General features: G+C 43.3%; 1 protein-coding gene across 3 annotated transcripts in view; it reads left to right on the top strand.

Annotated features, from left to right (window-relative positions):
* engase (endo-beta-N-acetylglucosaminidase) overlaps window positions 1-20,776 on the top strand; it is a 62,824-nt gene that overhangs the window by 20,261 nt on the left and 21,787 nt on the right. For all 3 annotated transcript variants that reach the window (XM_078225531.1, XM_078225530.1, XM_078225532.1), the window contains 4 exons: window positions 2,243-2,391; window positions 3,188-3,342; window positions 14,044-14,192; window positions 18,333-18,498. In XM_078225531.1, the coding sequence (XP_078081657.1) occupies window positions 2,243-2,391; window positions 3,188-3,342; window positions 14,044-14,192; window positions 18,333-18,498 (619 nt within the window). The remainder of the gene's footprint in view (window positions 1-2,242; window positions 2,392-3,187; window positions 3,343-14,043; window positions 14,193-18,332; window positions 18,499-20,776) is intronic.

Raw genomic sequence — 20,776 nt, 5'->3', positions numbered from 1 at the left:
TGTAATTGCCGAATGCAAAATGTTTGTTATCTATATTTATATTTGTATTTTGATTGGTATATTAAACTATGATATTATAGCATAGTGAAGTGTAAAGAAATCTTTTTGACCTTTTATCTGCCATGAATGAATGATCTTATTGAGGCGGAATGGCACTGCTGGAAGATTCAATCAGATCATCTGTCCTGCAGATGTCTGATGCCAGACATTGAGATGTAATGGAGTCTATGGTCACAATTCTGCCAACTCATTGGATAAAGGAATTGGCCAGGAGGGAGATTGGACATTAGTAAGGTTCCAAATCATAAAAAGTTCCCCCCGCCCAGCCAGGGGAAACATCCTTTCCTCTCTCATCTATCCTGTCTATTTCTTGAAAGAAACTTTAAGTTTCAATGAGAACACCTCTCATTCTTCTAAACTCTAGAGAGGACAGGCCCTGTCTCCTCAATCTCTCCTCAAAGGACAGTCTGGCCATCCCTGGAATCAGTCTGAACCTCTGCTGCACTCCCTCAATGACAAGTATATTCTTCCTTCGGTAATAGACCATAAGATATAGGAGCAGAATTAGGCCATTCGGCCCATCAAGTCTGCTCCACTATTCATTCATGGCTAATGGGACCAAAACTGTACACGTCACTTCAGGTGCAGTCTCACTAAGGTTCTGTACAATTGAAGCAAGATATCTTTACTCCTGTACTCAAATTCTCTTGCAGTAAATCTGACACACAATTTGCCTTCCTTGTTGCTTGCTGCACCTGCATGTTAGCTTTCAGTGACTAATGAACAAGGGTATCCAAGTCCCCTTTCAACATCAACACGTCTCAATCTCTCTCCATTTAAGAAATGCTTTGCACCTTCAATTCCTCTTGCCAAAGTGGATAACCTCACACTTATTCATGTCATATTTCCATCTGCCATCTTCTTGCCCACTCACTAAACTTGTCCAAATCCCATTGAAGTCTCTTTGCATCCTCTTCACAACTCACATTCCCACCTAGTTTTGTGTCATCTGCAAACTTGAAAATATTACATTTAATCTTCACGTCCAAATCATTGACAAAGATTGGGACCAGCCGGAGCCCAAGTACTGATCCTTGCTGTAGCCCACTAGTCACAACCCATTTATTCTGTTTTCTGTCTGCTAATCAATCCTCAATCAATGCCTGTATATACCCCCTATCCCGTGTGCTCTAATATCATCAACTGATCTGTTTATTGAAAGCCTTCTGAAAATCCAAATACACCACATCTATTGGTTTTCTCCCTTATCTATTCTGTAGTAATATTGAAGTCCCACCTCATGATTCAAGCCTTGTAATATCAGAGTTTTATGCACAAAATATTTTAGAAATCCAAAGATGATTGTATGTAGCTGTTCAATGCAAGTTGCGAATCCATTTTTTAAAAATGTTGCACTGAGTGCATACCTTAGATTTAGAAACTATTATCATAGAATCCCTACAGTGCAGAAGAAGCCATTTGGCCAATCGAGTCTGCACTGAGTTCCTTAGAGTATTTTACCTGGTCCCTCTCCCCTGCCCTAATCTCTCCCTGTAATCCCATTTATCCTGCCAATCCCCCTAACCTCCACATTTTGGGACACTAAGGGATAATTTAGCATGTCCAATCCACCAAACCTGCACAGCTTTCGAGTGTGGAAGGAAACCAGAGCACCCGGAGGAAACCCATGCAGACACAGGGAGAACGTGCAGACTCCACACACACAGTGACCCGAGCCTGGAATTGAACCTAGGTCCATGGAGCTGTGAGGCAGCAGTGCTAACCACTGTGCCACTCTGCTGCCCATTAGTAGGCGCTACTAGTTGGGTTCATCAATTATGAACTGCAAAAAGGAATTAAAAGTGAGATAGTGTCAGAATCTTGCTTGGTAAGTGGTAAATAAACATCACGGCCTCATGTATTCAGTTTGGTTATAAATGAAGAGAGATGGTATAAGATATGTCCTTAAAGTATGTGCGTATGTTCGAACTTCTGTCACTTTTTTATTAACTTTTGAAGATTCCAAGATTATGAAAGGCACTGTATAAATGTTTTATAGGAAAGCTGATTCTAATCCTGATTTAACAGAGTATAGTTAGTTATCACTGGAATGTTATTTGGGATACATTATTGCCCCATACTGACCAAAAAGTACAACGACGTGGTTTGAAGAGGCTCAACATCCAGTCCAGTTGATCTTTGCAGAGAGATTGGGCGCTAACCTACTGCTTTGTTTTTTCAGGTTCATACAAGGTGTTCACGAAGAGAATCCTTTTGTCTTTTACCACTGGTTGTACATAGACATCTTTGTGTACTTCAGCCACCACATGGTGACCATCCCACCAGTCTGCTGGACAAATGCTGCACACAAGCACGGTGTGGCTATTCTAGGTAAATAGCATCTGTTTAGGAAGAGAATAAATCGATGTTACACTCGGGCAAAATACCTGGTTGGTTTTCTATATTTCTGATCTGCAGGCATGTTGATGGAAGCAATAAGTTCCAGCTGTGACGATTGGCTAGATATTTGTTTTCCTCTCTGGGAATTTAATCTGTTTTAATTGCCATGTTCCAAGGATGAGAATACTGACCTGAATCATTTCAGGGACTATCACTGGGTTAGACACTTCCTGTTTTCTCCAATGTCTTGTAAATATTGTTGAATAGTTCCAAGTATCTGTATTGAGCTCCCCCTCTGTGTGGTATTCAGTTTGTTTTCTGACTGTGGAAAAATGTATAATAGAAACTGTTCTGTTTCTCGTATAAGAATGTTCTCTGCTTGGGCTAGTGCTCAGATTAATGGAATAGTAGAGGTGTTCACCAGAGGCACGGTGACACAGTGGATGGCACTGCTGCCCCACAGCGCCAGGGACCTGTTCGATTCCCAGCTTGGGTCACTGTCTGTGTGGAGTTTGCATGTTCTCCCTGTGTCTATGTGGGTTTCCTTCCATAGTCCTAAAGATGTGCTGGTTAGGTGCATTGGCCATGCTTAAATTCTCCCTCAGTGTACCCGAACAGGTGCCGGAGTGTGGTGACAAGGGGATTTTCATAGTAACTTCATTGCAGCGTTTGTGTGTGCCTACTTGTGACACTAATAAATAAGCTTAAACTTAGTGGATATTTCTATGAAATGGGCAAAATTACTTTAATTGGTGGAAAATTCTGATTTTGTATTTCGGCTGCTCAGGAACTTTCATCACCGAATGGGAAGCTGGGGCGGCAATCTGTGAGGCTTTCTTGGAGAATGAAGAGACGTTCCGTGCGATGGCTGATCAGCTCGCGCTCATTGCGCACTCCTTTCAGTTTGATGGATGGTTGGTGAACATTGAAAATGAACTGAGTGTGAGTAAAATGACCTGTATTGCGTCGGCACTTTTTAACCTTGTAAAAAGATGTTCTCTCTTGTGGGGGAATCTGGAATGAGGGCTTACTGTGACATTACCCTCTGTACAAGGGGAGACCTGCTGCAGACGCTTGTGGTTTGAAAATCTGTGTAAGCTGTTTTGCTGGTGAAGTGCTGAACTGCGCCTGAATTGCTACGGATTAGTCAGGCACTGGCCCTTACCTGCTGCTCTTAACATTGTGAGTTGTCAACCATTACTGCGATGTATATTTATATTTTTAACGTAGAAACATGTCCCAAGGTCATAGAGGTGTAATCGGGTAGAAGTGGATGCCAAGCCAATGAGTGACATTTTAGGAAGGTTCAAAGATGGGGAAACAAAAGCTTGGCCGAAGATATGAATATACAAATTAGGAACAAGACTAGGCTGTTAGAATGTAACCGGTGACAACTTTGTATTGGATTTAATGTGACCAATGGTAACAAGCTGTATGGGAGCAGTTCGGAGGAGGAGGAGCAGTCTCTGGGTGAGTATAAAAACTCACTTGAACCCGGGGATCGGGGCCTAGTTTCGGGAGCAGTTCGGAGGAGGAGGAGCAGTCTCTGGGTGAGTATAAAAACTCACTTTAACCCGGGGATCGGGGCCTAGTTTCGGGAGCAGTTCGGAGGAGGAGGAGCAGTCTCTGGGTGAGTATAAAAACTCACTTTAACCCGGGGATCGGGGCCTAGTTTCGGGAGCAGTTCGGAGGAGGAGGAGCAGTCTCTGGGTGAGTATAAAAACCTAACGGTAACTTCCTGTTTTCCACTTTTTCTTTCTTCAAAAGTGACGTCAGAGGGAAGCTGTGATCTGATTGGTTGATAGCAAATCTGCCCCAAATTTAAAAAAAACACAGCTAAACTCATAAACTTAAATTAAACTAATTAATTAATTAGAGATGGCTGGTCAGGTGATGTGCTTGAGCTGCTTGATGTGGGAGCTGGCAGATCCCATTGCGAGCAACAGCGACCACATCTGCAGTAAGTGTTGGCTGCTTGAAAAACTCCGGCTCAGAGTTGATGAGCTGGAGTCTGAGCTTCAAACACTGAGGCACATCCGGGAGGGGGAGACTTACCTGGACACTGTGTTTCAGGAGGCAGTCACACCTGTCAGAGTAAATAGTTTAAATCCTGCCAGTGGCCAGGGACAGCAGGGTGTGACTGCAAGTCAGGCGGGTAAAGGGAACCAGCAGTCAGGAACTCAGGAGCCTCAGCCCTTGACCCTGTCCAACAGGTACGAGGCACTTGCTCCCTGTGTGGATGGCAAACAGGGCTGCAGGAAGGATGAGTCAGCTGACCAAGGCACCATGGTTCAGCAGGCCATTCAAGGGGAGGAAGTAAATAGGCAAGTTGTAGTTGTAGGGGATTCTATTATCAGGGGGATAGATAGGATCCTTTGTGAGCAGGATAGAGTGTCCCGCATGGTATGTTGCCTGCCCGGTGCTAGGGTGCGGGACATCTCTGACCGGCTTGAAAGGATACTGGAGAGGGAGGGGGAGGATCCAGTTGTTGTGGTCCATGTTGGTACCAACAACATAGGCAAGTCTAGGAAAGAGGACCTGTTTAGAGATTATAAAGAGCTAGGATTCAAATTAAAAAACAGGTCCTCAAGGGTCATAATCTCCGGATTACTGCCCGAGCCACGTGCAAATTGGCATAGGGAGGCAAGAATAAGGGAAGTTAACACGTGGCTGAAAGAGTGGTGTGGGAAAGAAGGGTTCTTTTTCATGGGACACTGGCATCAGTTTTGGGGCAGGGGGGACCTATACCGTTGGGATGGTCTCCACCTGGACCGAGCTGGGATCAGTGTTCTGGCGAAGAGAGTAAATGGGGTGGTCAATAGGACTTTAAACTAGAGATTGGGGGGGAAGGGAAAGTCAGGGAACCAAGAGGTGAAGGAATCAGTGGGAAGCGTAGCTGCTTAGGATTACAAAAAATCACGAAAAGACAGCACTCAGGAGAGGTTACGATAGTCCCCATCTCACAAAATATGACACAGTGTCTGGAAAGGCTCAGTAGACCAAGGTCCACCACACTACGAAAACAAAAAGGGACGGTCAATAGGGAATTAAAGGTGCTATATTTAAATGCCCGCAGTGTCCGGAACAAGATAGATGAGCTTGTGGCCCAGATTGTGACTGGCAGGTATGATGTGGTAGGCATCACAGAGACGTGGTTGCAGGGGGTTCAGGACTGGCAGTTAAACATCCAGGGATTCACAACCTATCGAAAAGACAGAGGGGTGGGTAGAGGGGGCGGGGTTGCCTTGTTAATTAGAAATGAAATTAAATCAATAGCACTAAACGACATAGGGTCAGACGATGTGGAGTCTGTGTGGGTAGAGTTGAGGAACCACAAAGGCAAAAAAACCATAATGGGAGTTATGTACAGGCCTCCTGACAGTGGTCAGGACCAGGGGCACAAAATGCACCACGAAATAGAAAGGGCATGTCAGAAAGGCAAGGTCACAGTGATCATGGGGGATTTCAATATGCAGGTGGACTGGGTAAATAATGTTGCCAGTGGACCCAAAGAAAGGGAATTCATTGAATGTTTACAGGATGGCTTTTTGGAACAGCTTGTGATGGAGCCCACGAGGGAACAGGCTATTCTGGACTTAGTGTTATGTAATGAGCCAGACGTGATAAAAGATCTTAAAGTAAGGGAACACTTAGGAAGCAGTGATCATAATATGGTAGAATTCAGTCTGCAATTTGAAAGAAGGAAGGCAGAATCAGATGTGAAGGTTCTACAGTTAAATAAAGGTAATTACAGGCGCATGAGGGAGGAACTGACAAAAATCGACTGGAAGCAGAGCCTAATGGGAAAGACAGTAGAACAGCAATGGCAGGAGTTTCTGGGAGTAATTGAGGACACAGTGCAGAGGTTCATCCCAAACAAAAGAAAGGTTATCAGAGGGGGGATTAGGCAGCCATGGCTGACAAAGGAAGTCAGGGAATGCATCAAGGCAAAAGAGAGAGCCTATAATGTGGCAAAGAGTAGTGGGAAGTCAGAAGATTGGGAAGGCTATAAAAACAAACCGAGGATAACAAAGAGAGAAATAAGGAAGGAGAGGATCAAATATGAAGGTAGGCTAGCCAGTAACATTAGGAATGATAGTAAAAGTTTCTTTAAATACATTAAAAACAAACGGGAGGCAAAAGTAGACATTGGGCCGCTCCAAAATGACGCTGGTAATCTAGTGATGGGAGACAAGGAAATAGCTGAGGAACTTAATAAGTACTTTGCGTCAGTCTTCACAGTAGAAGACATGAGTAATATCCCAACAATTCAGGAAAGTCAGGGGGCAGAGTTGAATATGGTTGCCATCACAAAGGAGAAAGTGCTAGAGAAACTAAAAGGTCTGAAAATTGATAAATCTCCGGGCCCAGATGGGCTACATCCTAGAGTTCTAAAGGAGATAGCTGAAGAAATAGTGGAGGCGTTAGTTATGATCTTTCAAAAGTCACTGGAGTCAGGGAAAGTCCCAGAGGATTGGAAAATCGCTGTTGTAACCCCACTGTTCAAGAAGGGAACAAGAAAAATGATGGAAAATTATAGGCCAATTAGCCTAACCTCAGTTGTTGGCAAAATTCTAGACTCCATCGTTAAGGATGAGATTTCTAAATTCTTGGAAGTGCAGGGTCGGATTAAGACAAGTCAGCATGGATTTAGTAAGGGGAGGTCGTGCCTGACAAACCTGTTAGAGTTCTTTGAAGAGATAACAAATAGGTTAGACCAAGGAGAGCCAATGGATGTTATCTATCTTGACTTCCAAAAGGCCTTTGACAAGGTGCCTCACGGGAGACTGCTGAGTAAAATAAGGGCCCATGGTATTCGAGGCAAGGTACTAACATGGATTGACGATTGGCTGTCAGACAGAAGGCAGAGAGTTGGGATAAAAGGTTCTTTCTCAGAATGGCAACCGGTGACAAGTGGTGTCCCGCAGGGTTCAGTGTTGGGGCCACAGCTGTTCTCTTTATATATTAACGATCTAGATGACGGGACTGGGAGCATTCTGGCCAAGTTTGCCGATGATACAAAGATAGGTGGAGGGGCAGGTAGTATTGAGGAGGTGGGGAGGCTGCAGAAAGATTTAGACAGTTTAGGAGAGTGGTCCAAGAAGTGGCTGATGAAATTCAACGTGGGCAAGTGCGAGGTCGTACACTTTGGAAAAAAGAATAGGGGCATGGACTATTTTCTAAACGGTGACAAAATTCATAATGCTAAAGTGCAAAGGGACTTGGGAGTCCTAGTCCAGGATTCTCTAAAGGTAAACTTGCAGGTTGAGTCCGTAATTAAGAAAGCAAATGTAATGTTGTCATTTATCTCAAGAGGCTTGGAATACAAAAGCAGGGATGTACTTCTGAGGCTTTATAAAGCACTGGTTAGGCCCCATTTGGAGTACTGTGAGCAATTTTGGGCCCCACACCTCAGGAAGGACATACTGGCACTGGAGCGGGTCCAGCGGAGATTCACACGGATGATCCCAGGAATGGTAGGCCTGACATACGATGAACGTCTGAGGATCGTGGGATTATATTCATTGGAGTTTAGGAGGTTGAGGGGAGATCTGATAGAAACTTACAAGATAATGAACGGCTTAGATAGGATGGACGTAGGGAAGTTGTTTCCATTAACAGGGGAGACTAGGACGCGGGGGCACAGCCTTAGAATAAAAGGGAGTCACTTTAGAACAGAGATGAGGAGAAATTTCTTCAGCCAGAGAGTGGTGGGTCTGTGGAATTCATTGCCACAGAGGGCTGTGGAGGCCGAGACGTTGAGCGTCTTCAAGACAGAAATTGATAAATTCTTGATTTCTCGAGGAATTAAGGGCTATGGGGAGAGAGCGGGTAAATGGAGTTGAAATCAACCATGATTGAATGGTGGAGTGGACTCGATGGGCCGAATGGCCTTACTTCCGCTCCTATGTCTTATGGTCTTATGGTCTTATGGTCAGCTGACCCAGTAAACCATGGAACCAATTACAGAATGATGTGATGGTCAGCTGACCAGCTAACTCACTATAAATAAGAACCTGTTGGGAATTGTGGGAAGCTTGGAGTGGCCCAGGGCGAGGCCCCAAGTTTGGAGTAATGAAGTTTCTTTATTAAACCCTTTCTTTGATAAATAAGTTTGAATAAGTTTTGTTATATTTTTATTGTCTGCATTTGAAGAGTTCCTTCCAAAGGAAACATAGGCCTCTTGAGCCTGCTCCATCATTCCATAAGATCATGGTTGATCTGATTGTAACCTCAGCCCATAAGCTCCCGGTCACCTTTCCCCCCTTGCTTATCAAGAATCTAGCACTGTGTTAAAAACATTCAAAGACTCTGCTTCCCTCACCTTTTGAGGAAGAGAGTTTCAAAGACTCACTGTCGTCTGAGAGAAATGAATTCTCCTCATCTCTGTCTTCATTGGGTGAAGTGTTATTTTTAAACGGCGATGTATAGATTCTCCCATGAGAGGAAACATCTGTTCCACATCCTCCCTGATGAACGCCTCAGGATCTTGTGTTTCAATCAAGTTGCCTCTTGCTCTTCTAAACGCCAGTGGATGTCAGTTTTAAAATGGTTATTAAGGCTTAAGGAAGGAAATTCTCTGAGATCGATATGACACCCCCTTGTGGTAGAGTGAAGCAAGGCTGGAGGTGGGAAAGTACCAGAACTGGTGGCCCAGAGCATTCTGGATGGGTGGGGAGGTGGTTCTTGGGTGGAAGAGGCTACAGTGACACTGATGATCAAGGCCATGGTGGACTATAAACACACAATTCTAATGCAGGACAACAGGAACTTGATGTGGGATCAGGTGGCACGGTGGCATAATGGTTAGCACTGCTGCCTCAAGGACCTGGGTTCAATTCCCAGCTTGGGTGACTCTGTGCAGAGTTTGCACTTTCTCCCCGTATCTGCGTGTGTTTCCTCCGGGTGCTCCGGTTTCCTCCCACAGTCCAAAAATGTGCGGGTTAGGTTGATTGGCCATGCTAAATTGACCCTAGTGTCAGGGGGAATAGCAGGGTAAAAGTGTGGGATTACGGGAATAGCATCTGGGTGGGATGTGGTCGGTACAGACTCAATGGGCCAAATGGCCTCCTTCTGTACTGTAGGGATTCTATCTCTGTGTTCTATGTCCAGATATCGGTGGGGGAGTTCTGGATGAACCGAAACTTGCTGAATGTGGATAAATTTTGTCTTGCCAATGGGGCTGAGGTAAACTGCCCCGGGAGGGAGGGAGCGCTATAGAAGACTCACTCATTCTTGACTGCTTTTGTGCACCCCACTGGAGACAGCTGTTGTGCAGATTGAGAGCAGGCTGCCTGCCTAACTTCACAGCCGAGGAATCGTGTGCGCAAGTTAAAATGTGGGGTTTTAAAAAGAAACTGAACTCATTAATCTTCCTGTTAACATTATTTGACTATAATTATCGCATTATTGTCAACAAATGATGCTTGCAATTCATCTCAAGCTGCTGTTCATATGGAGTGTACGATCTACAGAACGGGTGTTGATGTTGACGCTCTGATCAGATAATTTAGTTTCTGTCTTGTTCCTGTCTGCGTTGGTGCACTGATGATATTCTTCAAGGGTATTTTGATATTCTTTAAGGATAGTTTGATATATTTGCTAGATTTTTAAAACCTCTCTTGGTTGCTAACTCAAAGCCTTCTGCTATAGAGCAGAGTTTCAGTAGTTTTGTCGAGGAGCGGTTTATAATGTCGTGAGTTTGGGGAGAATTGATACTTTTGTATACAACTTGGAGCCTAATCCTTACAAATATTGTGAAATCGATGGGAGGTACGCTTGAAGAGGTGGGATTAGTAGTCGCAGCTACTGTTATAGCTGCTAAATTTTGCCATTTGCTTTGTTTCCCAGTCTGCACATTGACTGAATATTCAAATGCACGGCTCAAAGTATTCAGTCATGTGACAGAAAGGATTAGTAAACCAAGGATGTTCACCTTTCATGTTAATTATGACAACCACAGCTGTGGAACTAGTGAAGAAGGTACAAATTAACAAGGAACAAAAACTGAGGCAGTGGTGTAGTGGTATCGTCACTGGACTAATGATCCAGAGACCCAAGGCAAGAGTGAGGGACCTGGGTTCAAATCCCACCACAGCAGATGGTAAAATTTGAATTCAATAAAAATATCTGGAATTAAAACTCTAACGATGACCATGAAACCATTGTCATTGTTGTAAAAACCCATATGGTTCACTAGTGTCTTTTAAGGAAGGAAATCTGCTATCCTTATCCGGTCTGGCCCACATGTGACTCCAGATCCACAGTAATTTGGTTGACTCTCAAATGCCCTCTGAAATGGAGGGCAGTTAGGGATGGGCAATAAATGCTGGCTCAGCCAGCGACGTCCACACCTCATAAAAAAATTAATGCGCTGTTTTGTGCAATGTGGCATACCGTCTGTTGTAGCTGTAATCTGTGGATCAGCAATGGCATTCTCACTTTTGAGTCAAGAGGTTCAAAGTGCAAACTCTGCAGGGCCATTCCAGGGCTTTGAAATGTAGTCCAGGTTAACACTTTCAGTGCTGAACTATTGGGGGGGATGTCATTTAGATGAAGTGTGAAACCTACTCTATCAGGTGGCACTGTAACTGTAGGGGAGCTCTCCCAGTCGCCTGTACGATACTTGCCTCACAAACACCATTATTAAAACAGATTATCCAGTCACTTATTTCATTGCTGTTCATGGGATATTGGTGAGGGCAAATTGGCTGCTGTGTTTCCAACATTATAACAGATATTACACATTAAAGTACTTCATTGGGCATTGGATGCCCTGGGCTTGTGAAAGGTGCTATATAAACATATATCCTTTATTGCCTTGTTTCAACACTGCAGCAACAGTTTTCTGTTATGAATAATTGTAAACACAGAATCACTACGTTGCAGATTAGGCCATTCGGCCCATCAAACCTGCACCGACAACAATCCCACCCTATCTCTATAACCCCAGGTATTTTACCCTGCTAATCCCATTGATACGAAGGGGCAATTTAGCATGGCCAATCCACCTAACCTATACATCTTTGGACTCTGGGAGGAAACCGGAGCTCCCGGAGGAAACCCGCACAGATACGGGGAGAATGTGCAAACTCCACACAGACAGTGATCCGAGGCCAGAATTGAATCCGGGTCCCTGGTGCTATGAGGCAGCAGTGCTCACTACTGTGCTACCGTGCCTCCCTAATTGTAATAGTTTTGCTTTGCTTAAGATGTGATTGAGTTTGCTTATAAGAAGGGAAGGTTTTAGTGGTCTCGAGCTTGAATGGCAGCACGGTAGCACAGTGGTTAGCGTCGCTGCCTCACAGCGCCAGGGACCTGGGTTCGATTCCCGGCTTGGGTCACTGTCTGTGTGGAGTTTGCACTTTCTCCCCGTATTTACGTGGGTTTCCTCCGGATGCTCCTGTTTTCTCCCACATTCTGAAAGACGTGCTGGTTAGGTGCATTGACCCGAACGGGTGCCGAACTGTGGCGACTGGGGGTTTTCACAGTAACTTCATTGCAATGTTAATGTAAGCCTTGTGACAAATGAAAAATAACGGTACAATTTTGAAAGAATTGGTGTAGTTCAAAGACCCTTTACCTAACAGAGCATCAGTGTGTAAGAAATGGAATTACTAGGAATGATCTAAGGTCCAATACACTGACTGTGGATGGGGTGGGGAAGTGGAGTCTATGTCATTGTTCAGCCATTATCTAACTAAATGGTGGGGACAGGCTCAATAGGCTGTATTGTCTACTCCTGTTCCTAATGAATAGTGACTCCTGAATCAGACCTGATGATGGACCCACATAAATTTTTATTTTAGTACTTATCAGTATTTTATTTTTATATCTTTTGAATAACCATCGCTTCAGATGCCAAAACATTGAATGTATTCAAGAGGCGGCTAGATATAGCACTTGGGGCGAATGGGATCAAAGGTTATGGAGAGAAAACAGGATTAGGCTACTGAGTTGGATGATCAGCCATGATTGTGATGAATGGCGGAGTAGGCTCGAAGGGCTGAATGGCCTCCTCCTACTCCTACCTTCTATGTTTCTAGTTTGTTGCAATGGTGCTGCTGAATAATCGGCTGTGAAACTATGTAAGGTTGTTAGTTGCTCAGAGTCTTATAAAATATATATATATATATATATATAGAACTTTACTTTCTCCAAACTAATCATTTCCAGGCAATCTTGAACTCAAGTTGTGTTTTCTAACATTAGTGATTCCTGTCAGCATGAGATGCATGCCTTGGAGTTCATGATTGTCATCCTGTGACTGAGTGAGCAGTGACTGGTTTTCCTGTAATGTGCTCCAATAACATGAAATCACTGATTAAAGAGACATCAAATGGAGTCTCCAATCACATTGGCAGTCATAAGACCATGATTAGAATCTCCACACGGAGGGTTACAGGAGACACAATTACAATTTAACAATCAAAGGTTATCTTTTAACAACCACACCACAGTCAGCTCAACATTGATTATTCACTGGTATCTCATTTATTCAAAGTCATGGTGCTCCTGCCTAATTGGAAACACTCTGGAATGGCGAGAAGTCAGGAACCTATTGTCTGAGTCCATAGCAACTATCATTTAGAGGGAAAGCAAACCTTGGAGAGGGGTGGTCAATAAAAATAATGCCTCAAGCTACCTGACCCTAGGAAAGGCCATTACCGGTTGTGCACACTACATTTTCTTCATACCCTGCCTGCAGCAAGTGTTCCCGAGTGCGTCGGAATGCAGATTAGCTTCATCCAAAATTGTGATCCCATTGAAATGCATAAAATCTCTCCAGGACATTATGGAGAGGACCGATGGTACAGAAAGCTTAATATCCAACAAAACGGGTCATCAAATCTTGTTACAATTTTCTTCTGGGTAAAGAAGGGAGAAGTACTTTCAAGAGAAAATGTCCTCCTTGGACTTGCCTTCCCTTTTAACCTAAACAATTCAAAAGATTGTTTTGTCCACTGCACACAGGAAGAGGATTGAGGTCATGCGATCACTGGAAAGAGAATAGTGACGTACCTGTAGAATGATGTGGTAGAGCTACCAGTGTGGCTGCTGCTGATTTTGGGACAATGGGCCCAGGAAAACCAGCAAGTGTATTTACGAAAAAAAATCTTCCTGACCAACCAGTAGGTTTATTTGATCAGAATTGCAGGCTGTGCTGTGGAAACCAACAACTAATGCTGAACATAAAAAGATTTATGCCAGCAAAGTGAGCTACCCTGACTTAATTTCTTGCCTGTTTTGAACATAGGAGTTTGCCGGACACTAGAAGGGCAAAATCCCTAAATGACAATTTTAAATTGATGGCTTCCGGTCACTTCTTCCCAGCCATTGTGAAAATCTTTTTCTGTTATCACCGTCTCAAAACCCTTTGTCATTTTAAAATCTCCAGTTGAAGCTTTGCAGTTCATAAGCGTGGGAAGAAGTAGTTTAAAGCCAATCTTGATGCAGACAAACACCAACAACAGTATCATTCTGCAGGAAGGACTGTAGTGAGTCTTGGAAAGTCTTGTGGGCCAAACACATATCTTAGAATCTGAAAATTGTGATCTCTGTTGAAGTCAAGTAAGTAACATTGATGGATAGCATTCCACTTTTCATGTGAATAATGTTCGTTTTTGTTTTATTTTGTTGCAGCCCAACGCAGTTAAGAATGTGCCTGGATTTCTTAGTTACTTCCGTTCCAGGATGCAGCAAGCTGTTCCGCACAGTCTGGTTATCTGGTATGACAGTGTGCTGGAAACTGGACATCTGAAATGGCAGAATGAACTTAATAAGCACAACAAGTAAGTGACTACTGTAGGGATTTAAACTTGGTATTTGCAATTGGCTTTATAACATTTAGCCCCTGTATGTCCACCTGTGCCAACATAACTAATGACTTCTAACCTAATATTTGCAACACTTAATTAATAGGAAGAGCGCTCCCAACGTCCTCACAATCTAACCTCAATCTAGAATGTTCTAGGTCCAAGACCGTTCTTCCAGCCAATCAGTCTTGACGCCTTGGCTTCTCTACTAACAACTAAACCATAACGTGTATCTTTTAACCGGGCAGTCAGGAACATCTAATCTTCAGGTTACCTTCCTGGTCAATCAGCATTATAGATTTGATTTTTCTTTACAGATAAGCTAGGCTGGCTGGAGCCCAATTGTGCAAATGTGTACTAGCTATAATTCCAGTTCACTCCTCATGCTTTTTCTTAAAAGTCATACCACAATGTTTTGTACTTGAAGAGATGCCAACTTTAAGACTTCCTAACAACCTACCCCAAAATTCATGGTTCATCCGAATGCAACTTTTGGGGTGGAATTTTCCCATCCTGCCCAACGGTCTGTTGCCCTCAGGTAAGATTTTCCGGTCTTGGGGTGACATGGCTGGAAAATCCCACCCTTCATCTGTTGTTATTAGGACAAATCCGATTCCAGATGAGAACATGGCTTGATAGATCCTAACTTTTGAAACTTTGGAGGAAAGTTACTGAACAAATTCACAGGAGTCTGCTGATGAACTTTAAATACAAAGAATAAAACATTTTTTAGCCAAGAGAAATGAACTATATTACACCAGACAAAAAAAGGTTGGAAACAGCTGAAGACAAACACAAGAAAAGGATTCACATTTTCTTAATTCTTTCACACCAGCTATATCTTTACAGACACATTCAAATTCAGAAAGATAAAGAAAAGTACCAATTCTATTTTATACTCTAATGTTCAAGGTACGTACATGTAGACCAACTGGCGAACTGTGGTCAGACACACCACACTCCAAAGTAAGTGACAGATGTGACCAAAGCAGATTCTACGGATTTTTCAACAACCCACTTATCACATTGTGAGCCAACTAGCCTTGCTAGAACTCTGTTTTTCTCGCCAGGGTTTTCAGTCTCCACATTTGCAGATCTTGTCTTGGAACTCTCTCCAAATGCTACTCCAACTCAGGTGGCTTCAACAAGAATCTGCCTCCAGGGTTTCAATCTCGCCTTCTGAGACTCCGTTCCTCCAGATATCTGAGCACACTTAGACTTTACCTTCCAAGCATACCTTTAGATCTTTGGCCGTGCCAAGTAGAACACCACTGCTCCAAAAGGCCTGCAGCAAGAGGTCACCAACTTTTGGCTGCCTCCATCCTTTGATCTTCAGGCTTCTCTCAAGCCTGTTTCACTTCAGATTTGCTCCATGTACCTTTTTGTTACCTTGGAGTGTTTTTCTCTGCTCCTGTCATCTATCTTGATTCAGTGGAATCAATCTCTAATCCCTGCCAATGAGTTTCCCCGGGACCTCTTTTAGTTGGACTCCTAGGTTTGGAACTTTTTCTGTTTTGGGGCCTTCTCCCTATCCTGCTCCCTGTCACCTGCTCCCTGCAACATTCTTCACTGGGATGGTGCTCTGATTCAGGTCACCTCAAATTTTTGAGAAAATTCCGCCCAATGTCTTATCCATTGCCGATTCTCTTATGTGCTTGCTTTATAATGAACTCTGGCCTATTTTTTTTACCTTGCCTGTAGCCTATTTACACCTTTAGTAATATTTGGGTTAATTGGCTTTGATAACAATATCCCTGTTTGAATGATTAACATTTGACTCTACGGTAAGTACATATGCTGCTTGGATTGTGGTTGTTATGCTATGGCCGTTATACTGCAGTTTAAGGAACCCAGTTTGTTTCAACAGGAAACGTGCTTATTATTCACTCAGCTACTTCACGGAAGGGGACAGTAACCATGAACAAGTAGCACTGTGGTCAGTCTCTTGCCCAATGATCACAGTTGTTCGTTGTGCTCTTTTTTTTGTTTGAAGCTATTCTGAATTACTTGTAGGTCAACTGCATTTTATCCACCAAACACTAAAGTAGGCAATATAGAGCAATATGGAACATCAGTGTATCTGTTCCATACAATGCAAATCTGTGGGGATGTGTAGTTCTTTTGGATGAAATTAGTGCAAACGTAGCTCTAGAAATATTTTGTAAACTTCTATTGAAAATACAATTGGGCACTTTCTCTGGGTAAAGTTACTTACTCAGGTATCTTCTTTTGATAGCATCTTAATTAGATCTACCTTTTTGGGTCGTCCACATTTTAGAACATAAGAACTAGGAGCAGGAGTAGGCCATCTGGCCCCTCGAGCCTGCTCCGCCATTCAATAAGATCATGGCTGATCTTTTTGTGGACTCGGCTCCACTTACCCGCCCGTTCACCATAACCCTTAATTCCTTTACTGTTCAAAAATGTATCTATCTTTGCCTTAAAAACATTCAATGAGATAGCCTCAACTGCTTCACTGGGCAGGGAATTTCATAGATTCACAACCCTTTGAGTGAAGAAGTTCCTTCTCAACTCAGTCCTAAATCTGCTCCCCCTTATTTTGAGGCCTTGCCCCCTAGTTCTGGTTTTACCTGCCAGTGGAAACAACCTCCCTGCTTCTATCTTATCTATTCCCTTCATAATCTTGTACGTTTCTATAAGATCTCCCCTCATTCTTCTGAATTCCAATAAGTATAGACCCAGTTACTCAGTCTCTCCTCATAAGCCAATTCTCTCAACTCCAGAATCAACCTAGTGGAAAGGTTTGGAAAGGTTATTTATTTTTAAAAAAAAGTTTAAAATGCTCCCAGTGAAGTCTAATGGTATAAAAAAAAATTTTGTTCAGTTTCGTAATCTTCTGAGAGTGTTGATTTCCACGAGACAGAATTTAGAACCTTTTGAGGCCCAAGTGTGATGATTGGAAACAGTGAGGACTGTCACAGCAATCCTTCAGTGATAGCTGCACTCCTGGGAGTCTGAGTGCTTGTCTAGAATTGTGGTCACCACTTGGTGTGCGATGCCCAACACATTCTGTAAACTGCCTGTGCATAATCTACGTGAGGACTACCCATTGAGAAACATGAGGTTGTTTCATAGAATTTTTTAGAGTGCAGAAGGAGGCCACTTGGCCCATTGAGTCTGCGCCGACTCTCTGACAGAGCATCTTACCCAGGCTCTATCCCCGCAACCCCATGTATTTACACTAACTCCCCGAACCTGCACATCTTGGGACACTAAGGGGCAATTTAGCATGGCCAATCCACCTAACCTGCACAACTTTGGAGTGTGGGAGGAAACCGGAGCACCCGGAGGAAACCCACGCAGACCATAGAACCATAGAACCATAGACTTGGGGAGAACGTGCAAACTCCACACAGACACTAACCCAAGGCCGGAATTGAACTTGCATTCCTGGCACTGTGAGGCAGCAGTGCTAGCCACTGTGTCGGCGTAATTTTTTTTATAGAAGGAAGCCATTCAGCCCATTTGAATCTGCACTGGCTCTCTGACAGAGCAACTTACCCAAGCCCTATCTCCATAACCCCACCGATTTACCTCACTAATTGCCCTAACCTATATACCCTGGGACACTAAGGGACAATTTAGCATGGCCAATCAACCTAATCAGCACATTACGTGGGAGGAAACCCACGTAGGAAGAACGTGCAAATTCTACAGAGTAACCCTCGGCTGGAATTGAACCCGGTTCACTGGTGCTGTGAGGCTGTAGTGCCAACCACTGCGCCACCGTGACAAATGATTATTCATGTTGAACACAGTGTTTAAAGTAGGCTGGTAGAATGATTCACAAGATTCATGTGAAGTTGAGAATTGTGCTGTCACACTAGTCTGATAAAATAGACCATTGCATATCGTTCAGTTAACTTCTGGAATGAGACCGAATGAAGTATTTCCAAGTGGAATTGCACTTCAACAAGTGACTGTGAATTGTGCACACTTTATTAACAAGCACATGTCAATGACTGGATATTTGGCCTGTGCTTTATGTTACTGGTATGTTATCTTGTTGCGACTCAGTTCTGCTTTGAACCAGTGATTACATGTTGAGTATCAAACATTTTTTGTTGCTTTAGTCACCTTGTTTCTTTCTTACAGAGTATTCTTTGATTCCTGTGATGGTATTTTTCTAAACTATAATTGGAAGGAGGAACATCTTCAACGAATGGCAGCATTGATGGAGGAACGCCAAGCTGATATCTATGTTGGAGTTGATGTGTTCGGTCGAGGGGATGTTGTAGGAGGAGAGTTTACAACCAATCTGGTAAAGCCTATTTTGAGTTGTACTCCAACAGTTAATATCGACACAAATTGCTTAAGACCTCACCCCCAAAGATCTATTTTATTTGTGTGTGGTTGAATGCATTTTTACAATGGACTTGCTATGCAAATCAGAGAGAACTGCAACAATGGCCTTGTATTTTAAACGAATATTTTGTTATTGGTTCCACACGATCCACAGAGGGGAATGTTGATGTGTGTTTTAGCGAACTGATTGTCACACAAGCCATCAGTCAAATAGCAGAGTTTTATTGTGGGTGAAGTAAATAGCAACTCCTGAAGAATTCACAGCTTTGAACCTCTGGACTGTTATGGCTGCAGCAACATTGTTAGACTATCTAACTTGGGGCATTTTAGGGAGAAGAAGACATTAATAATTCTTGGGGAATTTGTAAATTCTTGGCTTTTGTTACTGACTTGCTGAACGAACTAAAAGAGGACGAACTAGACAAGGAGCAGCCTTCATTTCTGGCATGGTGCTTTTGTCTTGTTATTTGCAAAGGATTGCAAGTTTCATGTTGGCTCTTTTGCTGCCCTCTGCCGTTGATTCATTATGTTCGCGGCCTCTGCAATATGCATTTGATCAAACTTGGTTACAAAAACAGGGTTCTTTTTGAAGCTGCTCTGATGACCAGAACAAACCACTTTTGAACATTGTTTGAATTCTTCAAGTTGGAAGATTGAGGCAAGAATTTGGAAATGGCCAGAAATGTGTTTTTGCAGCTGTTACATGATAGCTAAAATATGTTAAATATATAGGGCACTGTGATGCCAAGAAAGAAACCAATGTTGGACAGACATTTGTGCAGGGAACGGGCTCCGCGAGTTGAAGCAGTCTGGGTTTTGTATTTGGTGAACAGTAAGAGCACAATGCATCTTATAAATCCAATTTAAAAAAGGGGAAGAATGAATTGGAGGCACAGATTGTGTGTACACGGTCAGTTCTTCATCAGGTATGGATGCCAAAGATGTTGCTTGACGGTCGCCCATCAGATTTCCTGCCAATTTCCGCACTGACTTTTGATTCTTTTATAAAAATTCTGCAGGGGCTTGCCTCCGGGAGGGAGATTGTTTTTAAGAAGAAACCATTTTATAGGTTTATTCGTTTGTGCACCGTGGTGTTAATTAAGCAAAGAAGCACATCGGGGACGATGAAACATTTTCAGTATAAATACAAGAAATTGCAACCAACTTGTGTGTACGAAGAGCATGTTTTGATTATATCTTTGTGGAGCACATTGCAATGCTTTCCTACTGTTAATTTCCCTTTATATAATGTCTTTGATTTTAGTAGTGAAGCAGCTCCGAGAAACCATAGAAACCCCACAGTGCAGAAAGAGGCCACTTGGCCCATCGAGTCTGCACCGACCACAATCCCACCCAGGCCCTACCCCCACATCCCCACACGTTTACCCGCTAATCCCTCTAACCTACACATCTCAGGACACTACGGGGCAATTTTAGCATGACCAATCAACCTAACCCGCACATCTTTGGACTGTGGGAGGAAACCGGAGCACCCGGAGGAAACCCACGCAGACACGAGGAGGAGAATGTGCAAACTCCACACAGACAGTGACCCAAGCCGGGAATCGAACCCAGGTCCCTGGAGCTGTGAAGCAGCAGTGCTAACCACTGTGCTACCATGCCACCCTTTTTACTGGACTAATTCCAGGAAATTCCAGGTTGTCTTGTGAGGAAAGGGTGGAGAGGTTAGGTTTGCATCCAGAAGAGTTTAGAAGAGTAAGAGGCGACTTGATCGAAACCTTTAAGATGCTGAGGGATATTGACAGTATGGTTATGGAGAGGATATTTCCTCTTTTCAGAGAATCTATAGCAGGGGGTCACTGTTTAAAAATAAGGGGTCACTCATTTAAGACAGAGAGATGAGGAGAAATATTTTCTCCGGGGTTGTGCCTCTCTGGAACTCTCTTCCTCAAAAGGCAGTGGAAGCAGAGCCTTTGAATATTTTTAAGGCAGAGCTTGATAGATTGTTGATTAACAGGGGGTCAAAGGTCATCAGTAGGCAGGAATGTGGGGTTGAAGTTACAAGCAAATAGGCCATGATCTTAGAGAATGCTGGAGCAGGCTTGAGGGGCCCAGTTGCCTACTCTTGCTCCTGATTTGTATGTTCACATGTAGAGTAATGCTAAAATGAATAATTTAAATAAAAGTTTTAGAAATTATCTGCTCTTCAAATGCAATATTAAATAGAAGACCTGTCTGCCTCTTTTATGTAGTTCAGATAGATGTTAAAGATT

Source organism: Mustelus asterias, chromosome 12 (assembly GCF_964213995.1).
Source record: "Mustelus asterias chromosome 12, sMusAst1.hap1.1, whole genome shotgun sequence".
NCBI classification, from domain to species: domain Eukaryota; kingdom Metazoa; phylum Chordata; class Chondrichthyes; order Carcharhiniformes; family Triakidae; genus Mustelus; species Mustelus asterias.
Note: the sequence above shows the minus strand (reverse complement) of the source record. Positions and strands in the feature narration are given on the sequence as shown.